Source organism: Erinaceus europaeus, chromosome 12, assembly GCF_950295315.1.
Source record: "Erinaceus europaeus chromosome 12, mEriEur2.1, whole genome shotgun sequence".
NCBI lineage: Eukaryota > Metazoa > Chordata > Mammalia > Eulipotyphla > Erinaceidae > Erinaceus > Erinaceus europaeus.
In genome coordinates, this window is record NC_080173.1 from 41,338,586 (window position 1) to 41,359,129 (window position 20,544).

The 20,544-nt window shown below is 43.9% G+C and overlaps 1 protein-coding gene across 2 annotated transcripts in view; it reads right to left on the bottom strand.

Annotated features, from left to right (window-relative positions):
- USP22 (ubiquitin specific peptidase 22) overlaps positions 1–2,734 on the bottom strand; it is a 28,706-nt gene extending 25,972 nt beyond the window's left edge. The window contains exon 1 of one of the 2 annotated variants that reach the window (XM_060203264.1): positions 2,104–2,734. In XM_060203264.1, coding sequence (XP_060059247.1) covers positions 2,104–2,274 — 171 coding nt within the window. In that variant the 5' untranslated portion in view covers positions 2,275–2,734. The remainder of the gene's footprint in view (positions 1–2,103) is intronic. The other variant, XM_007529672.3, reaches the window with a different exon arrangement.
- Positions 2,735–20,544: the final 17,810 nt, after the last annotated feature.

A 20,544-nucleotide genomic window follows, 5' to 3' on the forward strand; every position in this document is an offset into this window, starting at 1 on the left:
GGAGATAAAGACACCTACAAATCTGCTTCATCACTTCACCTTGCAGGTAGGGAAAGGGGACTCAAACTTGGATCCTTATGTACAGTAATGTGTGTACTCAACTGGGTGCATCATCATCCAGGCCCTACTGCTTTCCTTTCCTTTCTTTTTCTTAAACCAGAGCACTACTCAGCTCTGACTTATGGTGGTATATGGAGTTGAACCTGAAACTGAAACCTCAGGCATGAGTCTCTTTATATAACAATCATGTTATTTTCCCTGCTCCTCTACTTACTTATTTAAAGGGAATTCAACCAAAGTACTGCTCCAGCATATGCAGCACCAGGGCTCAAACCAGGGGCCTCATGAATGCAAATTCTGCACTCTGCTCCAACGGGAGTTTTTGCTCCTGGAGACTTTTTCCTTTTAATTTCAGACAGAGGGAAAGAGAGACAGAAAGGAGAGACGGGCAAGGTGTTGGCACACCTCATCGAGCACACATTACCATGTGCAAGGACCCAGGTCCAAGCCTCCAGTCCCCACCTGCAAGCACAGGAGCTTCACAAATGGTACAGTGCTGCAGGTCTCTCTTTCTCTCTCTCCTAAATATACAAGAGTTGATGGAACTTTCCAGGGTGCCATGGATTCAAAACAGGGTTTCATGAATGACAAAGTGTACACTATATTTGGGTGAGCTATCTGTTCCTGTCACTGTCCCAAGTAGTCCCATTTTATGGGGAACCTCACTGTTCAACACCAATAACGTGGGAGTCGGGCTGTAGCGCAGCGGGTTAAGCGCAGGTGGTGCAAAGCACAAGGACTGGCATAAGGATCCCGGTTCGAACCCCGGATCCCCACATGCAGGGGAGTCATTTCACAGGCGGTGAAGCAGGTCTGCAGGTGTCTGTCTTTCTCTCCCCCCCTGTCTTCCCCTCCTCTTTCCGTTTCTCTCTGTCCTATCCAACGACGACAACAATAATAACTACAACAATTAAACAACAAGGGCAACAAAAGGGAATAAATAAAATATTTAAAAAAATAAAAAAAAAACACCAATAACGTGTGGTCCGGGAGGTGGCATAGTGGATAAAACATTGGACTTGAAAGCATGAGGTCCTAAGTTTGATCCCCCACAGCACATGTAACAGGGTGATATCTAGTTCTTTCTTCTTTCTCTCTATGTCATTAATAAATAAAATCTTAAAAAAAAAACAGTAATGTACTAAGCCTATAAATCAGCTGAGACTCCCAGGCAAACTGTTAAAAGCAGATTATTCACTATTGATGATCAGGCTTTTAAACTGGTCCTCAAATCAGCTGTTTCCCTGCTGGTCTATTAGAATGCTACAAGTGCAGCTATCCAAACAGATACAAGAAAATGGTCCTCCAAAAACTGAGTCAAAAAATTAGATCAAAGAAATTGGAGTTCCTTTAAGTATACTACCAAGAGGTTCTGCACTACTTACAAATCTATTGGGAGCACACTCCCTCTCTAAAGATGTTCTTGCTGGGCCTCCTGCCCAAGGACTGCAGCTGAAGGTACACCCTAACCTCCTGGCATGGGGCGGACCACAACAGACCAGCTGATGGTCTCAGTTTCTGGCCCTTCTTTCCTTTAGAGGGGTGCCCGGTGGTCCCCAACCCTCCCACCACTGCAGGGTTCCCTGGAGAGATCCTCCAGTCTCCCTGCCCCCTACCAGGCTCAGTCCCAACAAGAAAAAACCTGCTCCCTTCGCCATCTGCAAGCACCCACCCCCAGGACCTGACAGGGTCAAGGCGGAGGCGGAGGGGGCCAAGAACCGAGGAGGGCTGGGCCTCAGGCCCCAGCCCCCTCCCCTCCTGCTCTTCCCACCTGGCCACAGCCCCCCACGCCAGCACTGGGTGGCGCTGCACCCCTCTCCAGCTTTCCCCAGAGGACAACAGCCACCTTTCTCTCCTGCGCACCCGCATACAGCCTACAGCCTTCACCCTCGTGTACACGCCACCCACCCCCTTCCCTTACACTTCGCAGTCCCCAGCCCCCTCCTGCGCACCCAGCACGGGTCCACTGCAGCCCAGGACCGGGAGCCCCGCCCCCCGCTGCAGAGGGCGCCCCCCCCCACGACCCGGGCGTCGGGAGGTCACCTTGCGCTTGCGGGCCTCGGCTGTGCCGCCCCATACGAAGCACTGGTAGATGGCCCGCAGGTTCTGCCGCCAGTTGTCCACCTTGAAGCTGCTCAGATGTGAGCAGCCCGGCGGCGTCACCACCAGCTCCGCGTCCATGGCCTCGCTGTCCGGCTCGGCCCGGGATACCATGGGGGGCAGGGCTCGGCCGCGCGCGGGAGGCGGCGGGGGCGGCGACGGGGGCGAGGACGACGCCAGCGCGGCGCCCGGGAGCGAGGCGGGGCCGGCGGACAAAGGAGGCAGCTACCGAGCAGAGGCGGCAGCCACCAACGCACCCGCGCGGACCCCCGGAGCGCTGCAGAGGCGACTACGTCACCCAGGTGCGGGCTGCGCAGGCGCCGGAGCTCAGGCCCCGCCCTCGCAGGCGCCCGGGCGGTGGAGTGTGGCGTGGGGTGGGGCCGGCTGGAGACAGCGCCGCGCCTGCGCCCTGGCTCTCTCGCCGCCAGGAAGTGCAGCAGCGGCGGACTCGGGTCTCCCACCGCAAACTAGGCAGGCGGGGCTTCGGGGAGGATTTGGGGGTGCATCGCGCCAGTCAAGGCTCAGGACTGGTTTCTACCCGCCGGAGTTGTGCCGCAAAGAGGCGGAGCTACGGGTGGGGCTCTGCGAGTCCCAGGCTGGCTGCTGCGCGCGGCTGCCGCTGCGTCTCTGAGCCAGCCGGGCCGGCTCACTATCTCTTCTATGTAATAAAATCTTTTAAAAAAGAAAAGAAATGTCACATCCTTCGTTTTCTAGGTATAGTGTACATACAACTGTAACCACAAGTGTAGCTCAGAGATTTTTCTTTTTACACTTGGGTCTGCCCATCCAGTTATCGCCCTGTCCAGGCAAGGCGCGGACTCATCACTGCACACAGCACGACTCCGGCCTCTGCCACCTCCATCTCCTGCTGCTGGCCTTGGCGAAATGGCCCTTTATGACAGCTCAGAGTCTGTGATCCTCCTCCACGTCATCAGTAGCAGTGCATTCTGTTTGTTTTTGTTTCCTTTTACCAGAGCACTGCACAGCTTTGGTTTATGGTGGTACGGGGGACTTCAGAACCTCAGGCATGAAAGTCCTTTGGCATAACCATTATGCTCTCCTCCCGTCTCTAGCAATGCATTCTTTCCCAGTGGTTTATTACAAAAGGGTCATAGCTCAGTGTGTCTATTGGGGATGAACTTGAGCCTCCCTCTCACAGGCGTGGCTTCCTGTGTTCTACATTTCTTTTGGCAGTACTCCAAGGAGAGGGAGTCACTGTCGCAGAGTGGGCTCCATGCCCCCTCATTCCATGTTTCAATACGGAGGTACCTTCTAAACAGAACAGTCTCGGGTGCCTGGGAGCAGATGCCCTGGAATGAATCCTCGCTGTCCTGAGCAGGTGGGGTCCCGGCCTCTCTTGGCTGCAAAGGATGCTGAAAAATGGAGTTTTTGCTGCATGACCTACTAAAATGCAGGTTCTGTTACAATAACAAAGGAGGTTTTCTGGAAGGCTAGATCAGGGACTCGGAATGGGAGGTAGTGGGCAGCAGCATCACAAGATGATTTGCTAGAGCACATCAACCCCACCCCACTTTTTTTCTTTAAAATTTATTTTGTTTTATTTTAATAGAGACAGAGAAGAATTGAGAAGGGAGGGTGGTAAAGGAAGATACATAGGCACCTGGAGCACTGCTTGACCACTCGTGAAGCTCCCCCTACAGGTGGGGTTGAGGAGCTTGAATCCAGGTCCTTGCACCTTGTTACGTGTGCACTCTACCCAATGTACTACCACCGGATACCTTTTCCCCCAAGATTTATTTATGGGAGACAGGAAGAGAAGGAGAGAGAGAAAGACAAGGAACCAGAGTATCATTCTGGCACAAGTGTTACCAGAGACTGTATTCAAGACCTCATGCCTGAGAGACCTGACCCCCCCCTTTTTTTTTTGCTTCTAGGGTTATCGCTGGGGCTCAGTGCCTACACTACAAATTCAATGCTCCTGGGAGTTGGGCGGTAGCGCAGTGGTTAAGTGCAGGTGGCACAAAGCACAAGGACCAGCATAAGGATCCTGGTTCGAGCCCCCGGATCCTCACCTGCAGGGCAGTCACTTCACAAGTAGTGAAGCAGGTCTGCAGGTGTCTTATCTTTCTCTCCCCTTCTCTGTCTCCCCCTCCTCTCTCCATTTCTCTCTGTCCTATCCAACAACAAAGACATCAATAACAACAATAATTACAACAATAAAACAACAAGGGCAACAAAAAGGGAAAATGAATAAATAAACATTTTAAAAAATTCACTGTTCCTGGAGGCCATTCTCCCCATTTTGTTGCCCTTGTTGTTGTTACTGTCATTGTTGTTAGAAAGGACAGAGAGAAATGGAGAGAGGAGACAGAGAGTGGGAGAGAAAGACACCTGCATACCTGCTTCACCACTTGTGAAGCGACTCCCCTGCAGGTGGGGAGCCAAGGGCTTGAACTGGGATCCTTACAGTGGTCCTTGCACTTCAAGCCATGTGCGTATAACCTACTGCACAGCCCCCAAGTCCTGACTTTTTTTTTATTTATTCTCTTTTGTTGCCCTTGTTTTATTGTTGTAATTGATGTCGTCATTGTTGGATAGGACAGAGAGAAATGGAGAGAGGAGAGGAAGACAGAGAGGGGGAGAGAAAGATAGATACCTGCAGACTTGCTTCACCTCTTGTGAAGCGACTCCCCTACAGCAGGGAGCCAGGGGCTTGAACGGGGATCCATTAGCTGGTCCTTGCACTCTATGCCATGTGTGCTTAACCCTCTGCGCTACTGCCTGACTCCCAAGTCCTAATTCTTTACCCACTTCATCGCCCACCTCCAGGTGACTCTTTGGGGACTTTTCAGTCTCCTCAGACAAAGGCCCTAGAGACTGACTGACAGTGTTGATACTATATATGTGTACCCTTTGATGAAGCCCTCTCAATGGACTTGATTATTTATTTTAATGAGAGACTTAAGGAGACAAAGATACAGAGTGACCAGAGCCCTGCTCAGCACTGGCTTATGGTGGTGCTAGGGATTGAACCTGGGAGATCAGAGCCTCAAGCATGAAAGTCATTTGAAGAACCATTATGCATGGTACAGGAGGTGGTGTAGTGGATAAAGCATTAGACTCTCAAGTGTCCCAAGTTCAATCCCTGGCAGCACATGTATCATAGTGATGTCTTGTTCTTTCTCTCTCCTCCTATCTTCCTCATGAATGAATAAATAAAATCTTAAAAAAAAAAAAAAAAGAAAAAAGGAGCCAGTATGCTATCTCCTCAGCCCTACCCCTATTATTTAATACTCTTGTAAATCACCATTAAATCACTAAACAAACAAACAAAACAGACTCTTGAAAAAATATTTTAGCATCCCAGGATCCCAGGAGGTGATACTGTAGTTAGGGTGTTAGACTTAACAGTATGTAGCCCCAAGTTCAACTCCTGGCATCACATGTACCATAATGATGCTCTGGTTTTCTCTCTCATTAATAACATCTTAGAAGAGGCCAGGCAGTAGTGCAACAGGTTAAGTGCACATGGCTCAAAGTGCAAAGACCACATAAGGATCCAGGCTCGAGCCCCTGGCTCCCACCTGCAGGAGGGTCGCTTCACAAGTGGTGAAGCAGGTCTGCTGGTGTCTATCTTTCTCTCCCCTCACTGTATTCCCCTCCTCTCTCCATTTCTTTCTGTCCTATCCAACAACAACAGCAATAATAATAAAACAACAAGGGCAACAAAATGGGAAAAAATGGCCTTCAAGAGCAGTAGGTTCATGGTGCAGACACCAAGCCCCAGCAATAAGCCTGGAGGCAAAATAAATAAATAAATACATCTTTAAAAAAACTTTAATGTGGTCTGGGAGGTTGCACAATGGATAAAGCATTGGACTCTCAAGCATGAAGTCCCGAGTTCAATTCCTGGCAGCACATGTACCAGAGTGATGTCTGTTTCTTTCTCTCTCTCCTCATATCTTTCTCATGAATAAATAAATTAAATTAAAAAACTTCAACACGTTAGACAGTGAGCAAGGTTTTTAAGGAAGGTCAGGGCTGTGGAGAGGCTGCTGTACAGTCCCTGACTTTCTCAAGAAACTTACACACATTCTTCAGTTAAAGTTCTGATGGAATAAGTTTCAGTTTTTCAGGTAGCAGCTCTGAATGTGCTGTTTGCATAAACTCAGGGCTGGTCTGACCCTTAGCAAATTTGTCAGCTTTTAAAGATCAACATCTGGAATTGTTAGGTATGTTGAGAGCAAAAAATGTAGTTTATAATGCTCACTTACAATACCTTGGCCATAGATCCAGAAGAATGCCTATTTGACCACTATACTAAGCTCAGGTCTGGTGTGCCAGACTCTAAACAGCAACCCACAAGCTCCTGGGCTTTTCCACATTATCATAGGCTTTTCCCACATCTTCCTGGGAAGGCAGTGGGGGCAGCACTGACTTCTTTTTTTTTTTTTTAAGATTTTTAAAATATGTATTTATTCCCTTTTGTTGTCCTTGTTTTATTGTTGTAGTTATTATTGCTATTGTTATTGATGTCGTCATTGTTGGATAGGACAGAGAGAAATGGAGAGAGGAGGGGAAGACATAGAGGGGGAGAGAGAGACTTGCAGACCTGCTTCACCACCTATGAAGTGACTCCTCTGCAGGTGGGGAGCCGGGGGCTCAAACTGGGATCCTTATGCCAGTCCTGTGCTCTGTGCCACCTACACTTAACTCGCTGAGCTACTGCCTGACTGCCTAACTTCTTATTTTATCTTCTAGATCAGATTAAAAGGGACAGATCTGGGTAAAGATGGATGCATTCTCCTTTCCTGCAGATGACATTGTGTGTGTGTGTGTGTGTGTGTGTGTGTGTGTGTGTGTGTGTGTAGGGCTGGAGTGTAGAATGTGGAAGCAGTGGAAAAAAAAAATCCCTAGAAACTGAGAAACAAGGAGTTGGGCAGTAATGCAGCAGGTTAAGCGCACGTAGCACAAAGCACAAGGACCGGCAAAAAATCCCAGTTCCAGCCCTCGGCTCCCCACCTATAGGGGGGTCGCTTCACAGGCGGTGAAGCAGGTCTGCAGGTGTCTATCTTTCTCTCCCTCTTTCTTCCCCTCCTCTCTACATTTCTCTCTGTCCTATATGACAACAACATCAATAACAACAACAACAACAATAATAACTACAATAACAATTAAAAAGAAGGGCAACAAAGAGAAAATAAATAATTTTTTAAAAAATTTAAAAAAAGAAACTGAGAAATGTTATGCATATACAAACTATTGTATTTACTTGTAATTGTAAAACATTAATGCCCCAATAAGGGAAAAAAATAAAGAGAAGAAAAAATCCTTAGGACAGACCACAAGGTGTTGAAAGTCTCTCATCAAAAAAGATAGCTGGGTGGGGGTAGATAGCATAATGGTTAAGTAAAGAGACTCTAAATGCCTGAGGCTCCAAAGTCCTAGGTTCAACCCCCCACACACACCACAATAAGCCAGTGCTTTGGTGTTTCTTTCTGTCTTTCTCTCTCTGCATCTCTCTCAAAAATAAAATAAATAAAATACTTTTTTTAAAAAAAGAAAAGATAGTTAACAATTTATGGCTCAAGATATACTGCCTGAGAAAATTATAAAGAAAAGAATAGGGGGGCATATGGTGGTGCACCTTGTTGAGAACACATGTTACAATGTGCAAGGACCTGGGCTCAACCTCCCAGTCCCCACATGCAGATAAAGCTTCACAAGTGGTGAAGCAGTGCTACTAGTCTTAGTCTCTCTCTCACTCTCTCCATGTGTGTGTGTGTGTGTGTGTGTGTGTGTGTGTGTGTGTGTGTATTTTCCTTTCCTCTTGATTTCTATCTCTATCCAATAAATAAATAAAAATTTAAAAAGAAAAGGGTGTGAAGTGGGGTAATGAACAAATATAAGATTTAAGAGACTGGGTGGTGGCACCCAGCCACCTGGTTGAGTGCAAGTGCTATAATGAATAAGGACCTAGGTTTGAGCCCCCCCCACACCTGCAGGGGGAAAGTTTTATGAGTGGTGAAGCAGTGCTGCAAGTCTCTCTTCCTCTCTATCTCCCCTTTCCCTCTCGATTTCTGGCTGTCTCTATCCAATAAATAAAGATAATTAAAAAAAATTTTTTTTTTTTGCTTCCAGGGTTATTGCTGGGGCTCGGTGCCTGTACCATGAATCCACTGCTCCTGGAGGCTATTTTTTTTCCCTTTTGTTGCCCGTGTTGTTGTATCATTGTTGTGGTTACTATTATTGTTGTTATTGATGTCACTGTTGTTGGATAGGACAGAGAGAAATGGAGAGAGGAGAGGAAGACAGAGAGGAGGAGAAAAAGATAGACACCTGCAGACCTGCTTCACTGCTTGTGAAGCGACTCCCTTACAGATGGGGAGCCAGGGGCTCGAACAAGGATCCTTACACCAGTCCTTGTGCTTTGTGCCACCTGCACTTAACCCGCTGCGCTACTGCTTGACTCCCTTTAATCAGAAGATTTTTTTTCCCAATATTTATTTCCTTTTTGTTGCCCTTGTTGTTTTTATTGTTGTTGTAGTTATCATTGATGTCGTTGTTGTTGGATAATCAGAAGATTTAAGAGTCAGTGTTAACTATCCTGGTAATTGATGCTAACTTTGCACAATCTATGTAGTAATCATTAATCAATGTATGCATACCTTATAGTTTCAAATACATACTTACATAATCTCAAGGTTTTTTTATATTTATTTATTCCCTTTTGTTGCTCTTGTTTTTTATTGTTATAGTTATTATTGTCATTGTTGTTGGATAGGACAGAGAGAAATGGAGAGAGGAGGGGGAAGATAAGGGGAGAAGAAAATAGACACCTGCAGACCTGCTTTACCGCTTGTGAAGGGACTCCCCTGCAGGTGGGGAGCCAGGGCTCAAACTGGGATCCTTATGCCAGTCCTTGTGCTTTGCGCCACCTGTGCTTAACCCGCTGTGCTACAGCCCGACTCCCGTGGGTCTCTTTATTTCTACACTGTGACTACTGAAAAGATGCTGGGAATCAGGGATCCTAGCTCATCCTCTTGTCACGAGATGGTTTAAGTAAACAAGGAAATGTCAAAGATGCTGTTTTGTTCTGGATGACAGGGCTTATTCTGACAGTAAGGATGCAAAGAGGTGAGAAATTCTTAAACAGAATATTTCAGCCCACACCTATGGACATCTAATCTTTGACAAAGGGGCCCAGACTATTAAATGGGGAAAGCAGAGTCTCTTCAACAAATGGTGTTGGAAATAATGGGTTGAAACATGCAGAAGAATGAAACTGAACCACTGTGTTTCACCAAATACAAAAGTAAATTCCAAGTGGATCAAGGATTTGGATGTTAGACCACAAACTATCAGGTACTTAGAGGAAAATATTGGCAGAACTCTTTTCCACATAAATTTTAAATACATCTTCAATGAAACAAGTCCAATTACAAAGAAGACTAAGGCAAGTATAAACCTATGTGACTACATCAAACTAAAAAGCTTCTTCACAGCAAAAGAAAACACTACCCAAACCAAGAGACCCCTCACAGAATGGGAGAAGATCTTTACATGCCATACATCAGACAAGAGTTTAATAACCAACATATATAAAGAGCTTGCCAGACTCAACAACAAGACAACAAATAACCCCATCCAAAAATGGGGGGAGGACTTGGACAGAATACTCACCAAAGAAGAGATCCAAAAGGCCGAGAAACACATGAAAAATGCTCCAAGTCTCTGACTGTCAGAGAAATGCAAATAAAGACAAGAATGAGATACCACTTCACTCTTGTGAGAATGTCATACATCAGAAAAGATAACAGCAGCAAATGCTGGAGAGGGTGTGGGGTCAAAGGAACCCTCCTACACTGCTGGTGGGAATGTCAATTAGTCCAGCCTCTGTGGAGAACAGTCTAGAGAACTCTCAGAAGGCTAGAAATGGGCCTACCCTATGATCCTGCAATTCCTTTCCTGGGGATATATCCTAAGGAACCCAACACACCCACCCAAAAAGATCTGTGTACACATATGTTCTTGGCAGCACAATTTGTAATAGTCAAAACCTGGAAGCAACCCAGGTGTCCAACAACAGATGAGTGGCTGAGCAAGTTGTGGTATATATACACAATGGAATACTACTCAGCTGTAAAAAATGGTGACTTCACTGTTTTCAGCCAATCTTGGCTGGAACTTGAAAAATTCATGTTAAGTGAAATAAGTCAGAAACAGAAGGCTGAATATGGGATGATCTCACTCTCAGGCAGAAGTTGAAAAACAAGATCAGAAAAAAAAAAACACACAAGTACAACCTGAAATGGAATTTGCATATCTCACCAAAGTAAAAGACTCTGGGTGGGTGTGGGTGGGTGGGGAGAATACAGGTCCAAGAAGGATGACAGAGGACCTAGTGGGGGTTGTATTGTTATATGGGAAACTGGGGAATGTTATGCATGTACAAACCATTGTATTTACTGTTGAATGTAAAGCATTAATTCCCCAATAAAGAAATAAAAAAAGAAAAAAATGTAAAAAAATAATATTTCAGAACCTGTTTTCTTTTTTTTGTAATTTTTAATATTTATTTATTTTCCCTTTTGTTGCCCTTGTTGTTTAACATTGTTGTGGTTATTGTTGTTGTTGGGTAGAGCAGAGAGAAATGGAGAGGAAGGGAAGGCAGAAAGGGGGAGAGAAAGACAGACACCTGCAGACCTGCTTCACTGTCAGCCCCCCTGCTCCATCCTCCATTGCTGACACTATGGCCTATTTACATAATCACTGTTTTGCTATTTTCTTTCTACTTTGAGACCTGCCCTGTCTGCAGGGTACACTAATCATACCAGTTAAAACCCTAGCAACCGTTGCTACAGAAAATTTCTACCTTCCAGCTCTTTCTTTTCTCCATCCCCTTTCCCAGCCATCTCCTTTCCGACTTGCCATTTCCGGTTTTACCCTATTAAAGCCCACTTCTGTTTCTGCTTTTGGTCTCCTCTCCTCTTTTCTCTTTTTCTCTCCCGCATCCTGACCTGGGGAAGGGCTGGCGTGCGGAGCAGGAGGTGGCCATTGCGGTTTGGCGCCACGTGGCTTAACCCGCTCTGCAGACACCTGACTTTGGAGCATCAGCATGAATAAAGAATTGTATTGGCAGAACTCTTTTCCGCATAAATTTTAAAGACATTTTCATTGAAACAAATCCAATTACAAAGAAGACTAAGGCAAGTATAAACCTATGGGACTACATCAAATTAAAAAGCTTCTTCACAGCAAAAGAAACCACTACCCAAACCAAGAGACCCCTCACAGAATGGGAGATCTTTACATGCCACACATCAGACAAGAGTTTAATAAGCAACATATATAAAGAGCTTGCCAGACTCAACAACAAGACAACAAATAACCCCATCCAAAAATGGGGGGAGGACTTGGACAGAATATTCACCACAGAAGAGATCCAAAAGGCTGAGAAACACATGAAAAAATGCTCCAAGTCTCTGATTGTCAGAGAAATGCAAGTAAAGATAACAACGAGATACCACTTCACTCCTGTGAGAATGTCATACATCAGAAAAGGTAACAGCAGCAAATGCTGGAGAGGGTGTGGGGTCAAAGGAACCCTCCTGCACTGCTGGTGGGAATGTCAATTGGTCCAACCTCTGTGGAGAACAGTCTAGAGAACTCTCAGAAGGCTAGAAATGGACTGACCCTATGATCCTGCAATTCCTTTCCTGGGGATATATCCTAAGGAACCCAACACATCCATCCAAAAAGATCTGTGTACACATATGTTCTTGGCAGCACAATTTGTAATAGTCAAAACCTGGAAGCAAGCCAGGTGTCCAACAACAGATGAGTGGCTGAGCAAGTTGTGGTATATATACACAATGGAATACTACTCAGCTGTAAAAAATGGTGACTTTACCGTTTTCAGCCGATCTTGGATGGACCTTGAAAAATTCATGTTAAGTGAAATAAGTCAGAAACAGAAGGATGAATATGGGATGATCTCACACTCAGGCAGAAGTTGAAAAACAAGATCAGAAATGAAAATACAAGTAGAACCTGAAATGTAATTGGCATATTGCACCAAAGTAAAAGACTCTGGGGTGGGTGGGTAGGGAGAATACAGGTCCATAAAGGATGATAAATGACATAGTGGGGGTTGTATTGTTAAATGGGAAACTGGGGAATGTTATGCATGAATAAACTATTGTATTTACTGTTGAATGTAAAACATTAATTCCCCAATAAAGAAATAAATTATAAATAAATAAATAAACAAGTGGTGAAAAAAAAAAAAAGAATTGTATTACCACGTTGCCACAAGTTCCTGGATCTTCTCTCCCGCCTGCAAAGCTAGTCCAGCACTTCACTGCTTATGAAGCGACTCCCCTGCAGGTGGGGAGCCGGAGGCTCAAACTGGATTACACTCGTCCTTGAGCTTTGTACCACATGTGCTTAACCTACTATGCCACCACCCGACTCCCGTCATGTTTTCTTTTTAATGGTAGGAAGTCTCTAAGTAGCAAGTAACAGATGCTGCAGCTTTTTCAGTTCTGACATTTCAATTTAATTTCTCCCTGGGAGAAGCTTGAAATGAAAAGCTAGTTTTTATATAATAATTCCTTTAAAATTATCTATTTATTAATGAAAGATACAGAGGGACACACACACACCAGAGCACTGCTCAGCTCTGGTTTCTGGTGGTGCTAGGGATTAAACCTGGAACCTCAGGGCCTCAGGCATGTAAGTTTTTTGCATGGGCATTATGCTATCTTCCCAGCCTATGCAAGCTTATTTTTGCACATGTGACCTGTCTCCTTCTAGAAGTTCATGGCCAGGTCAGGAATACAAAGCTATTCAAGATACTCAGAAGTTTTTAGACTCTCTGCTGGATAATTCTGTGCTAATGGGACAGGAAAACAGTAACCTGCCTCCCAGCTCTCTCATTCTTTAACCTCCTTTAAATATCCTTTATTAATGGTGAAGGAGAAATGGAACTGTTTTCTGAAGGGAATAGGATGAATGAGAAAAATCTACTCTTAGAATTATTTATACACAGTCTAAAAAGAAGGGCTAAAGGGGAAAGATAGATGACAAAAAGAAAGAACAAATATCCATACAACTGTCTGCTGGCATAGTAGGGAGAAGATGGACGCTGGAAGCACCAGCTCAAGATGGAGCCTCTGAAGCCAGTGTGCTCGTCCCAGGCGCCACCTGCTGGAAGAGTTTGGAACACATCCTTCTTCAAGAACTGCAGAAAACCAGGGTGAGGAGGTGGGCAAGGCATTTAACCTAACCCAGGCTTCCTAAACTTAGACTTCTGGCAACTGTCACATCAGATGGGAGAGGTGAAAACTTTTTTGCTCTTAATACTACCTTTACTGAGCTGGGGATCCACACATGCAAATCCTATACACCACCACCAAACCACCTACCTGGCTGGGAATCATGTTTTTTTTTTTTTTTTTTTTTTTTTTCACTAGGCCCTCAGTAACATAGTTTACAATGAGAGACACCTGCTATACTGTTTCACCATTCCTGAAACCTCCTCTCTGCAGGTAGGGACTGGGGACTTGAACCACAGGCTCCTTGTGCACTGTAATGTGTGTGCTCAGCCAGGTATGTCACCACCCAGCACCTGAACTCATGCTTGAGAGTCCAGCACTCCATCTAGTGTGCTACCTCCTGAGCTTCTCAATATATCTTTTAAAAAGAATAATTTAGAGAACTTCCAGAAGCGTGGCTATGGAGTAACAGCTGCTGTGTTTTTGCTATCCCCTATCATCTAGGAAAAGCAAAATCACCTGACAACAAAAAATAACCAGAATATCTTCAAACTAACCAAGACACAGTTGAGTGCAGACTCCTGTGGCTTGTGGACAGAAAGGGGACAAGGGAGCTAAAAGGCCCAGAACTAAAAGGCCATATTTAGGGACAGCTGGCGCCAGACTGGCAGCTGAGGCACACCACTTCCAGGTTCAAGTTAAAGAAATGATGATCTGTGGTCCGGGAGGTGGCACAGTGATAGGGCTTTGTATTCTCATGTATGAAGTCCTGAGTTCTATCCCTGGCAGTTCTATCACATGTGCCAGAGTGATGTCTGGTTCTTGCTCTCTCCTCCTTTCTCATTAATAAATAAATAAAATCTTTATAAAAAAAAAAAGAAATGATGATCTAAGGGCCAACCAAGTAGTGGCACACCTGGTTAAGCACACATATTACAATGTGCAAAGATCCAGGTTCAAGCCCCTGGTCCCCACCTGCAGGGGGAAGCTTCATGAGCAGTGGAGCAAAGCTGCAGATGTCTCTCTGTCTCTTTCCCTCTCTACCTTCTCCTCCCCTCTAATTTCTATCTCTATCCAATAATAAAATAAAATAAAAATATTAAAAATTAAATGGTGGCTGAAAAGAAAGAAAGGAGAGCAAAAGAAAATTACCTAAGCCACAAGTGAATATATGTGGCTTAAAGACTGAAAGGGGGTCAGTGAGTGATTCCCTGCACTAAAAATCAGGACTCCGAGACAGCAGGCACCAAATTCTGGGTTTAAGTTTTAGCAATAAAAAGACTGTTACAAGAAAAAAAATCTAAAAACTCAATTTAAAACTCTGACCTTTTTGAGTCTCCATTGCTGTTGCCCCACCAAGGATAGAATAGCAGCAGGGAGACCCTATAATGACATCAAGGTAACATAACTGGCCCGGTGACTCAGGATAAAAATCTCCCCTCTGCCACCAAGATATATAAATATGGAAACTGAACACCTTAGCCACACACCTACTGCTGGCACAACAATGAAATCCATGCTAAATGAAGAAACAGAAGTACACAGACAGCAATGATAGAAACACCAAATGACCAGACAGAAACAGATCTAGAAAAAATTACAAAATTCAGAAAATTCATTCTGAAATCAATTCAAGAACTAAGTGATCAGTTAAAAAGTACAAAAAAAAATCCATACAGAATTTCAGGGCCTAAAGAACATTGTAAACGCAGTTCAGGTTGAGGTAAGAGGTCTCAGAAGTAGACTTAACCAGGTAAAGGACAGAATATCAACACTAGAAGACAAAACCACCACATTCTGTGAATTTAAAACTCTTTTAGAGGAAAGGTTTAGGAAAAATGAAGCACTTCTCTCTGAAATAGCAGACTAAATGAGAAATACAAACATCAGAGTTACTGGCATCCCTGAGGGAGAGACGAGTAGAGAACATTGTCAAAATTTTAACAGAGAATTTTCCAAACCTGAGCAATGTTCAAAATACAGAAATCCAAGAATGTGAATGAACACCTAATTTTTTTAAAAGCAGACTAAAGGAGAAAGAGGACTATCTTATTTTTAATTTTTATTTATTATTATTGGGTAAAGACAGAGAAATTAAGAAAGGAGAGGGAGATAGAGAGGGAGAGAGACAGAAAGATACCTGCAGACCTGTTTCACCACTTGTGAAGTTTCCCCCATGCAGGTGGGGACCAGGGGCTTAAACTTGGGTCCTTGTGCACTGTAATGTGTGTGCTTAACCAGGTATGCCACCACCTGGCCCCCACACTTAAATTTTTGAATTCAAAATGATACACACTAACACACATTATTGTAAAACTCTCCAAAACCAGGGACAAGGAAAAAATATTGCAGGCTGCCAAGGAATGGAAGTAACACACAAAGGCAGAACCATCAGGATTTTATCATAGTTCTTATCGCAAGCCCTAATGACAAGGAGGCAGTGGAATGGCATACTCAAAGTAATAAAAAATAAGAATTGCCTGCCGGGAAACTAAAAGCAGGATCTGACTAAATCTGGAGTAGGGCACCAAAGTAAAAATCCTCGGGTGAGGGTGAGGGTGAGGGTGACTATTTGGTTTCCCGGGGTGGACGGGGCTGGGGGTGGGGTGGGTGTGTGGGATGGGGCACAGTCTTTGGGTGGTGGGAATAGTGCTTATGTACACTGCTATTAATTTGTAGTCATATAAATCACTATTTAATTAATATGAGAGGGGGAAAAATTGATTGAATGTCTTAAACTTTTTAAAGCACAGACTTGAGTCTTTTTAATACATAGGCTGAGTCTTTGATATGTTCACTCTCTCAAAAGCCTAGACTAGGGAGAAAAGAAACAACTGGTGACACAGCTATATACAAATAATGTCAAAGGACATAAATTATGGTGATGTTGGGTATTATACAGCAAATCCTAACAAAGGGATTTTTCAAAGTTAACCCAATTACCAAATAATGTTATTATAACAAAAACTATCTATTGTCTTCTTGAACCCTAAGATAACAGGAACCTCATATTTTCACTATAGAGCCTATATTTCCCCCAGTCCTGGAACCTTAGGGTGGGGTGCTCCTTTTAGTTCATACCAAATAATACTGCATCTTCCAATCCCAACCTAATCAACGCAAGGAGTACCACCTCAGCCAGCTTCACTTCAGACTGTGTCTAGAGACTTCAGGTGTGGAATGACAACCCTTCAGCTTCATTACTCAGGTGAGACCTTTTCTTCCATAGTATTCTCTAATTCCATTCCAGGCGGTTAACTTCCTAACAAAGTCCCAAAACCTAGATATAGACCAGGTCCCCTGAGATAGAGCATATATTCACCTGTATCCATAAATTAGGGCAAAATATATACCTGAAAGCAAAAGTACACAATAGTCTGCAGTGAGTACCCCCCAATACTTCACCTGTACTATTCCAGCCTTTAGGTCCATGATTGCTCAACAATTTCTTTGACTTTGTATGTTAACTCTCTTTTCAGTCACTAGATTCCAGATGCTAGCATGATGCTGACCAGACTTCCCTGGACAGACGACCCCACCAATGTGTCCTGGAGATCTGCTTCCCCAGAGCCCCAACCTACTAGGGAAAGAGAGAGGCAGGCTGGGAGTATGGATTGACCAGTCAACACCCATGTTCAGCGGGGAAGCAATTACAGAAGCCAGACCTTCAATCTTCTGCATCCCACAGTGGCCTTGGGTCCATACTCCCAGAGGGATAAAGAATAGGAAAGCTATCAGGGGAAGGGATGGGATATGGAGATCTGGTGGTGGGAACTGAGTGGAGTTGTACCCCTCTTATCCTATGGTTTTGTTAATGTCTCCTTAAAAAAAAAAAAAAAAAAAAATATATATATATGAATTGCCTGCCACAAATTCTGTATCATGTCAAATTATCCTTAAAGTATGAAGGAGAAATAAAGATCTTTTCAAACATTCAGAAACTGAAGGAATTTAACATTACCAGTTCTGCCTTGCAAGAAATTCTGATGGATGTGAGGGTGATTGGGCTGCAACATCTGTCACCCCACTGATCGCCAGGGTTGAATTGGCTCATCTGGCTGGCTAGGTAGGTTTCCCCTTCCTCCCTCACCGCTCTATGTGCACAAATCAATCAATGTAATTCATCATATCAACAACAACAACAAAAAATATATAAAAGTCATATGGTTGGGGCTGGGCAGTGGTGCAGCAGGTTAAGTGCACATGGCATGAAGTGCAAAGACCAGCATAAGGACCCCAGTTCGAGCTCCTGGATCCCCATCTGCTGGGGGGTTGCTTCATAAGTGGTAAAGCAGGTCTGCAGGTGTCTATCTTTTTCTTCCCCTCTCTGTCTTCCCTTCCTCTCTCGATTACTCTCTAACCTATCCAACAAAAACAGCAATAACAATAACAACAACAATTGCAACAAAAAAAAGGGAAAATATGGCCCCCAGGAGCAGTGGATTCATAGTGCAGGCTTGGAGCCCCAGCAATAACCATGGAGGATGGATATATTACATATTATATATCAAATCAATTGATGCCAAAAAAGGCATTTGACAAGATCCAACATCCTTTTATGAGAAATATGCTCCAATAACTGGGAATAGAAGGACCATTCCTTAACGTAATAAAGACCATTTACAACAAGCCTAGAGATAACATCATTCTCAACGGGGAAAAGCTGAAAGTTTTCCCCCTAAAATCAAGAGCCAGACAAGGATGTTCACTATCTCCACTGTTTTTCAGCATAGTTCAACATAGGTCCTTGCCATGCAATCAGACAAGAAAGAGATATTGAAGGCATACAGATGAGAAAAGAAGAAATCAAACGGGAGTCAGACGGTAGCGCAGCGGGTTAAGCGCATGTGGCGCAAAGCGCGAGGACCAGCATAAGGATGCTGGTTCCAGCCCCTGGCTCCCCACCTGCTGGGGAGTCCCTTCACAGGCGGTGAAGCAGGTCTGCAGGTGTCTTTCTTTCCCCCTCTCTGCCTTCCCCCCCTCTTCATTTCTCTCTGTCCTATGCAACTACAACGACATCAATAACAACAATAATAACGACAACAATAAAACAACAAGGACAACAAAAGGGAAAATAAATATTTTTTAAAAATTTTAAAAAAGAAGAAATCAAACTATCACTATTTGCTGATGATATGATATTATACCTACAGAACTCCAGAGACCACCAAAAAACCACTGGAAATAATTAATAAATTCAATAGATTAGAAGGATACAAAATCAATACAAATAAATCTATGACATTTCTGTATACAAAGAGTCTGAGGAAAGGGAAATAAAATATTCAATCTCATTTACAATTAAGCCTAAAAAGATAAAATACCTTGGAGTGAATTTCATGAAGGAGGTGAGGACCTTAACAATGAAAACTATATGAAATTGCTAAAAGAAATAAAGAAGGAAACAGAGCATTCCTTGTTCCTGGATTGGAAAAGTAAACATTATTTGTTGGTATGCTTCTAGTTCTGCTTCTGGGATCCCTTCTGTTACATTGCTTGACGTTGTGGTCTATATATATGGTCATTCTGTTACATTGGTTTGGTCTCACTCCCCCTGCCTCCGGGAGATTTTGGTTTAGTCTTTGCCTTTTCGTGCTTCTTGATTCTCTCCTATCCTACATACTTCCTGGGTCACTGCTGCGGGAGGAGAGAGAAGAGGACGGATTTAGGTTGTGATTAGATTAGATTAGATTAGATTAGATTAGATTAGATTAGATTAGATTAGATTTTTGAAGCGTTCGCTTGTGAAAAAAGAAATACTGCTTCTCCGCTCAGCCGTGTGTCTCTGTCTCCCGCCCGCGAAGCTAGCCCGGTACACTGGCGCGCTGGACTTTGACAATTATTAAAATGGTCATTCTACCAAAATCAATCTACAATTTCAATACAATCCCTATCAAAATTCCAAAATCATTTTTCAAGTAAATTGAACAATTTATCAAAAAATCTGTATGGAACCTCAAAAGGCCACGAATTGCTAAAGCACTTCTGAAAAAAAAAATAACATGGAGGTATCACGCTCCCCAACTTCAGTTTATACTACAAAGCAATATTAATGGTACTATTACCATTATAAAAAAGCATGATACTAGAATAAAAATCAACACTTGGATCAATGGAGCAGAATCAAAAGTCCAGAAATAAGCCCATACATATATAACCACCTAACACATGACAATGGGGCAAAACTATTCAATGGGTAAAGAAGGTCTCTTCAACAGATGGTGCTATGAAATTTGGCCAGCCACATATAGAAAAGTGAAATTAGTTAACATAATGGTTATGCAAAGAAACTCTCACATCTGAGGCTCCGAAGTACCAGGTTCAGTCCCCTCCATATTTTAAAAAATTTTTAAATATTTATTCCCTTTTGTTGCCCTTGTTTTATTGTTGTAGTTATTGTTGTTGTCCTTGTTGGATAGGACAAAGAGAAATAGAGAGAGGAGGGGAGGATAGAGGGGGTAGAGAAAGATAGACACCTGCAGACCTGCTTCACCCCCTGTGAAGCAACTACCCAGCAAGTGGGGAGCGGGGGCTTGAACCAGGATCCTTATGCTGGTCCTTGCACTTTGCACCATGTGTGCTTAACATGCTATGCTACTGCCCGACTCCCCCCTTCCATCATCTTAAGCCAGAACTGATCATCTGTGTTCTGGTAAGGAAGGAAGGAAGGAAGGAAGGAAGGACGGAAAGGGAGGGAGGGAGGAAGAAAAGCAAGGAAGAAAGAAAAGAAGAAGAAAGAAGGAAAAGAAGGAAGGAAGGAAGAAAGAAAAAAAGGAAGGAAGGGGGAGGGGATGGGATACAGAGTTCTGGTGGTGGGAATTGTGTGGAGTTGTACCCCTCTTATCCTATGGTTTAGTCAATGTTTACTTTTTAAAAAAATATTTATGTATTCCCTTTTGTTGCCCTTTTTATTGTTGTAGTTATTATTGTTGTTGTTATTGATGTCATCATTGTTGGATAGGACAGAGAGAAATGGAGAGAGGAGGGGAAGACAGAGAGAGACAGACACCTGCAGACCTGCTTCACTGTGAAGCGACTCCCCTGCAGGTGAGGAGCTGGGGGCTCGAACCGGGATCCTTCCTCTGGTCCTTGCACTTTGTGCCACCTGCACTTCACCCGCTGCGCTACGGCCCAACTCCCGAAT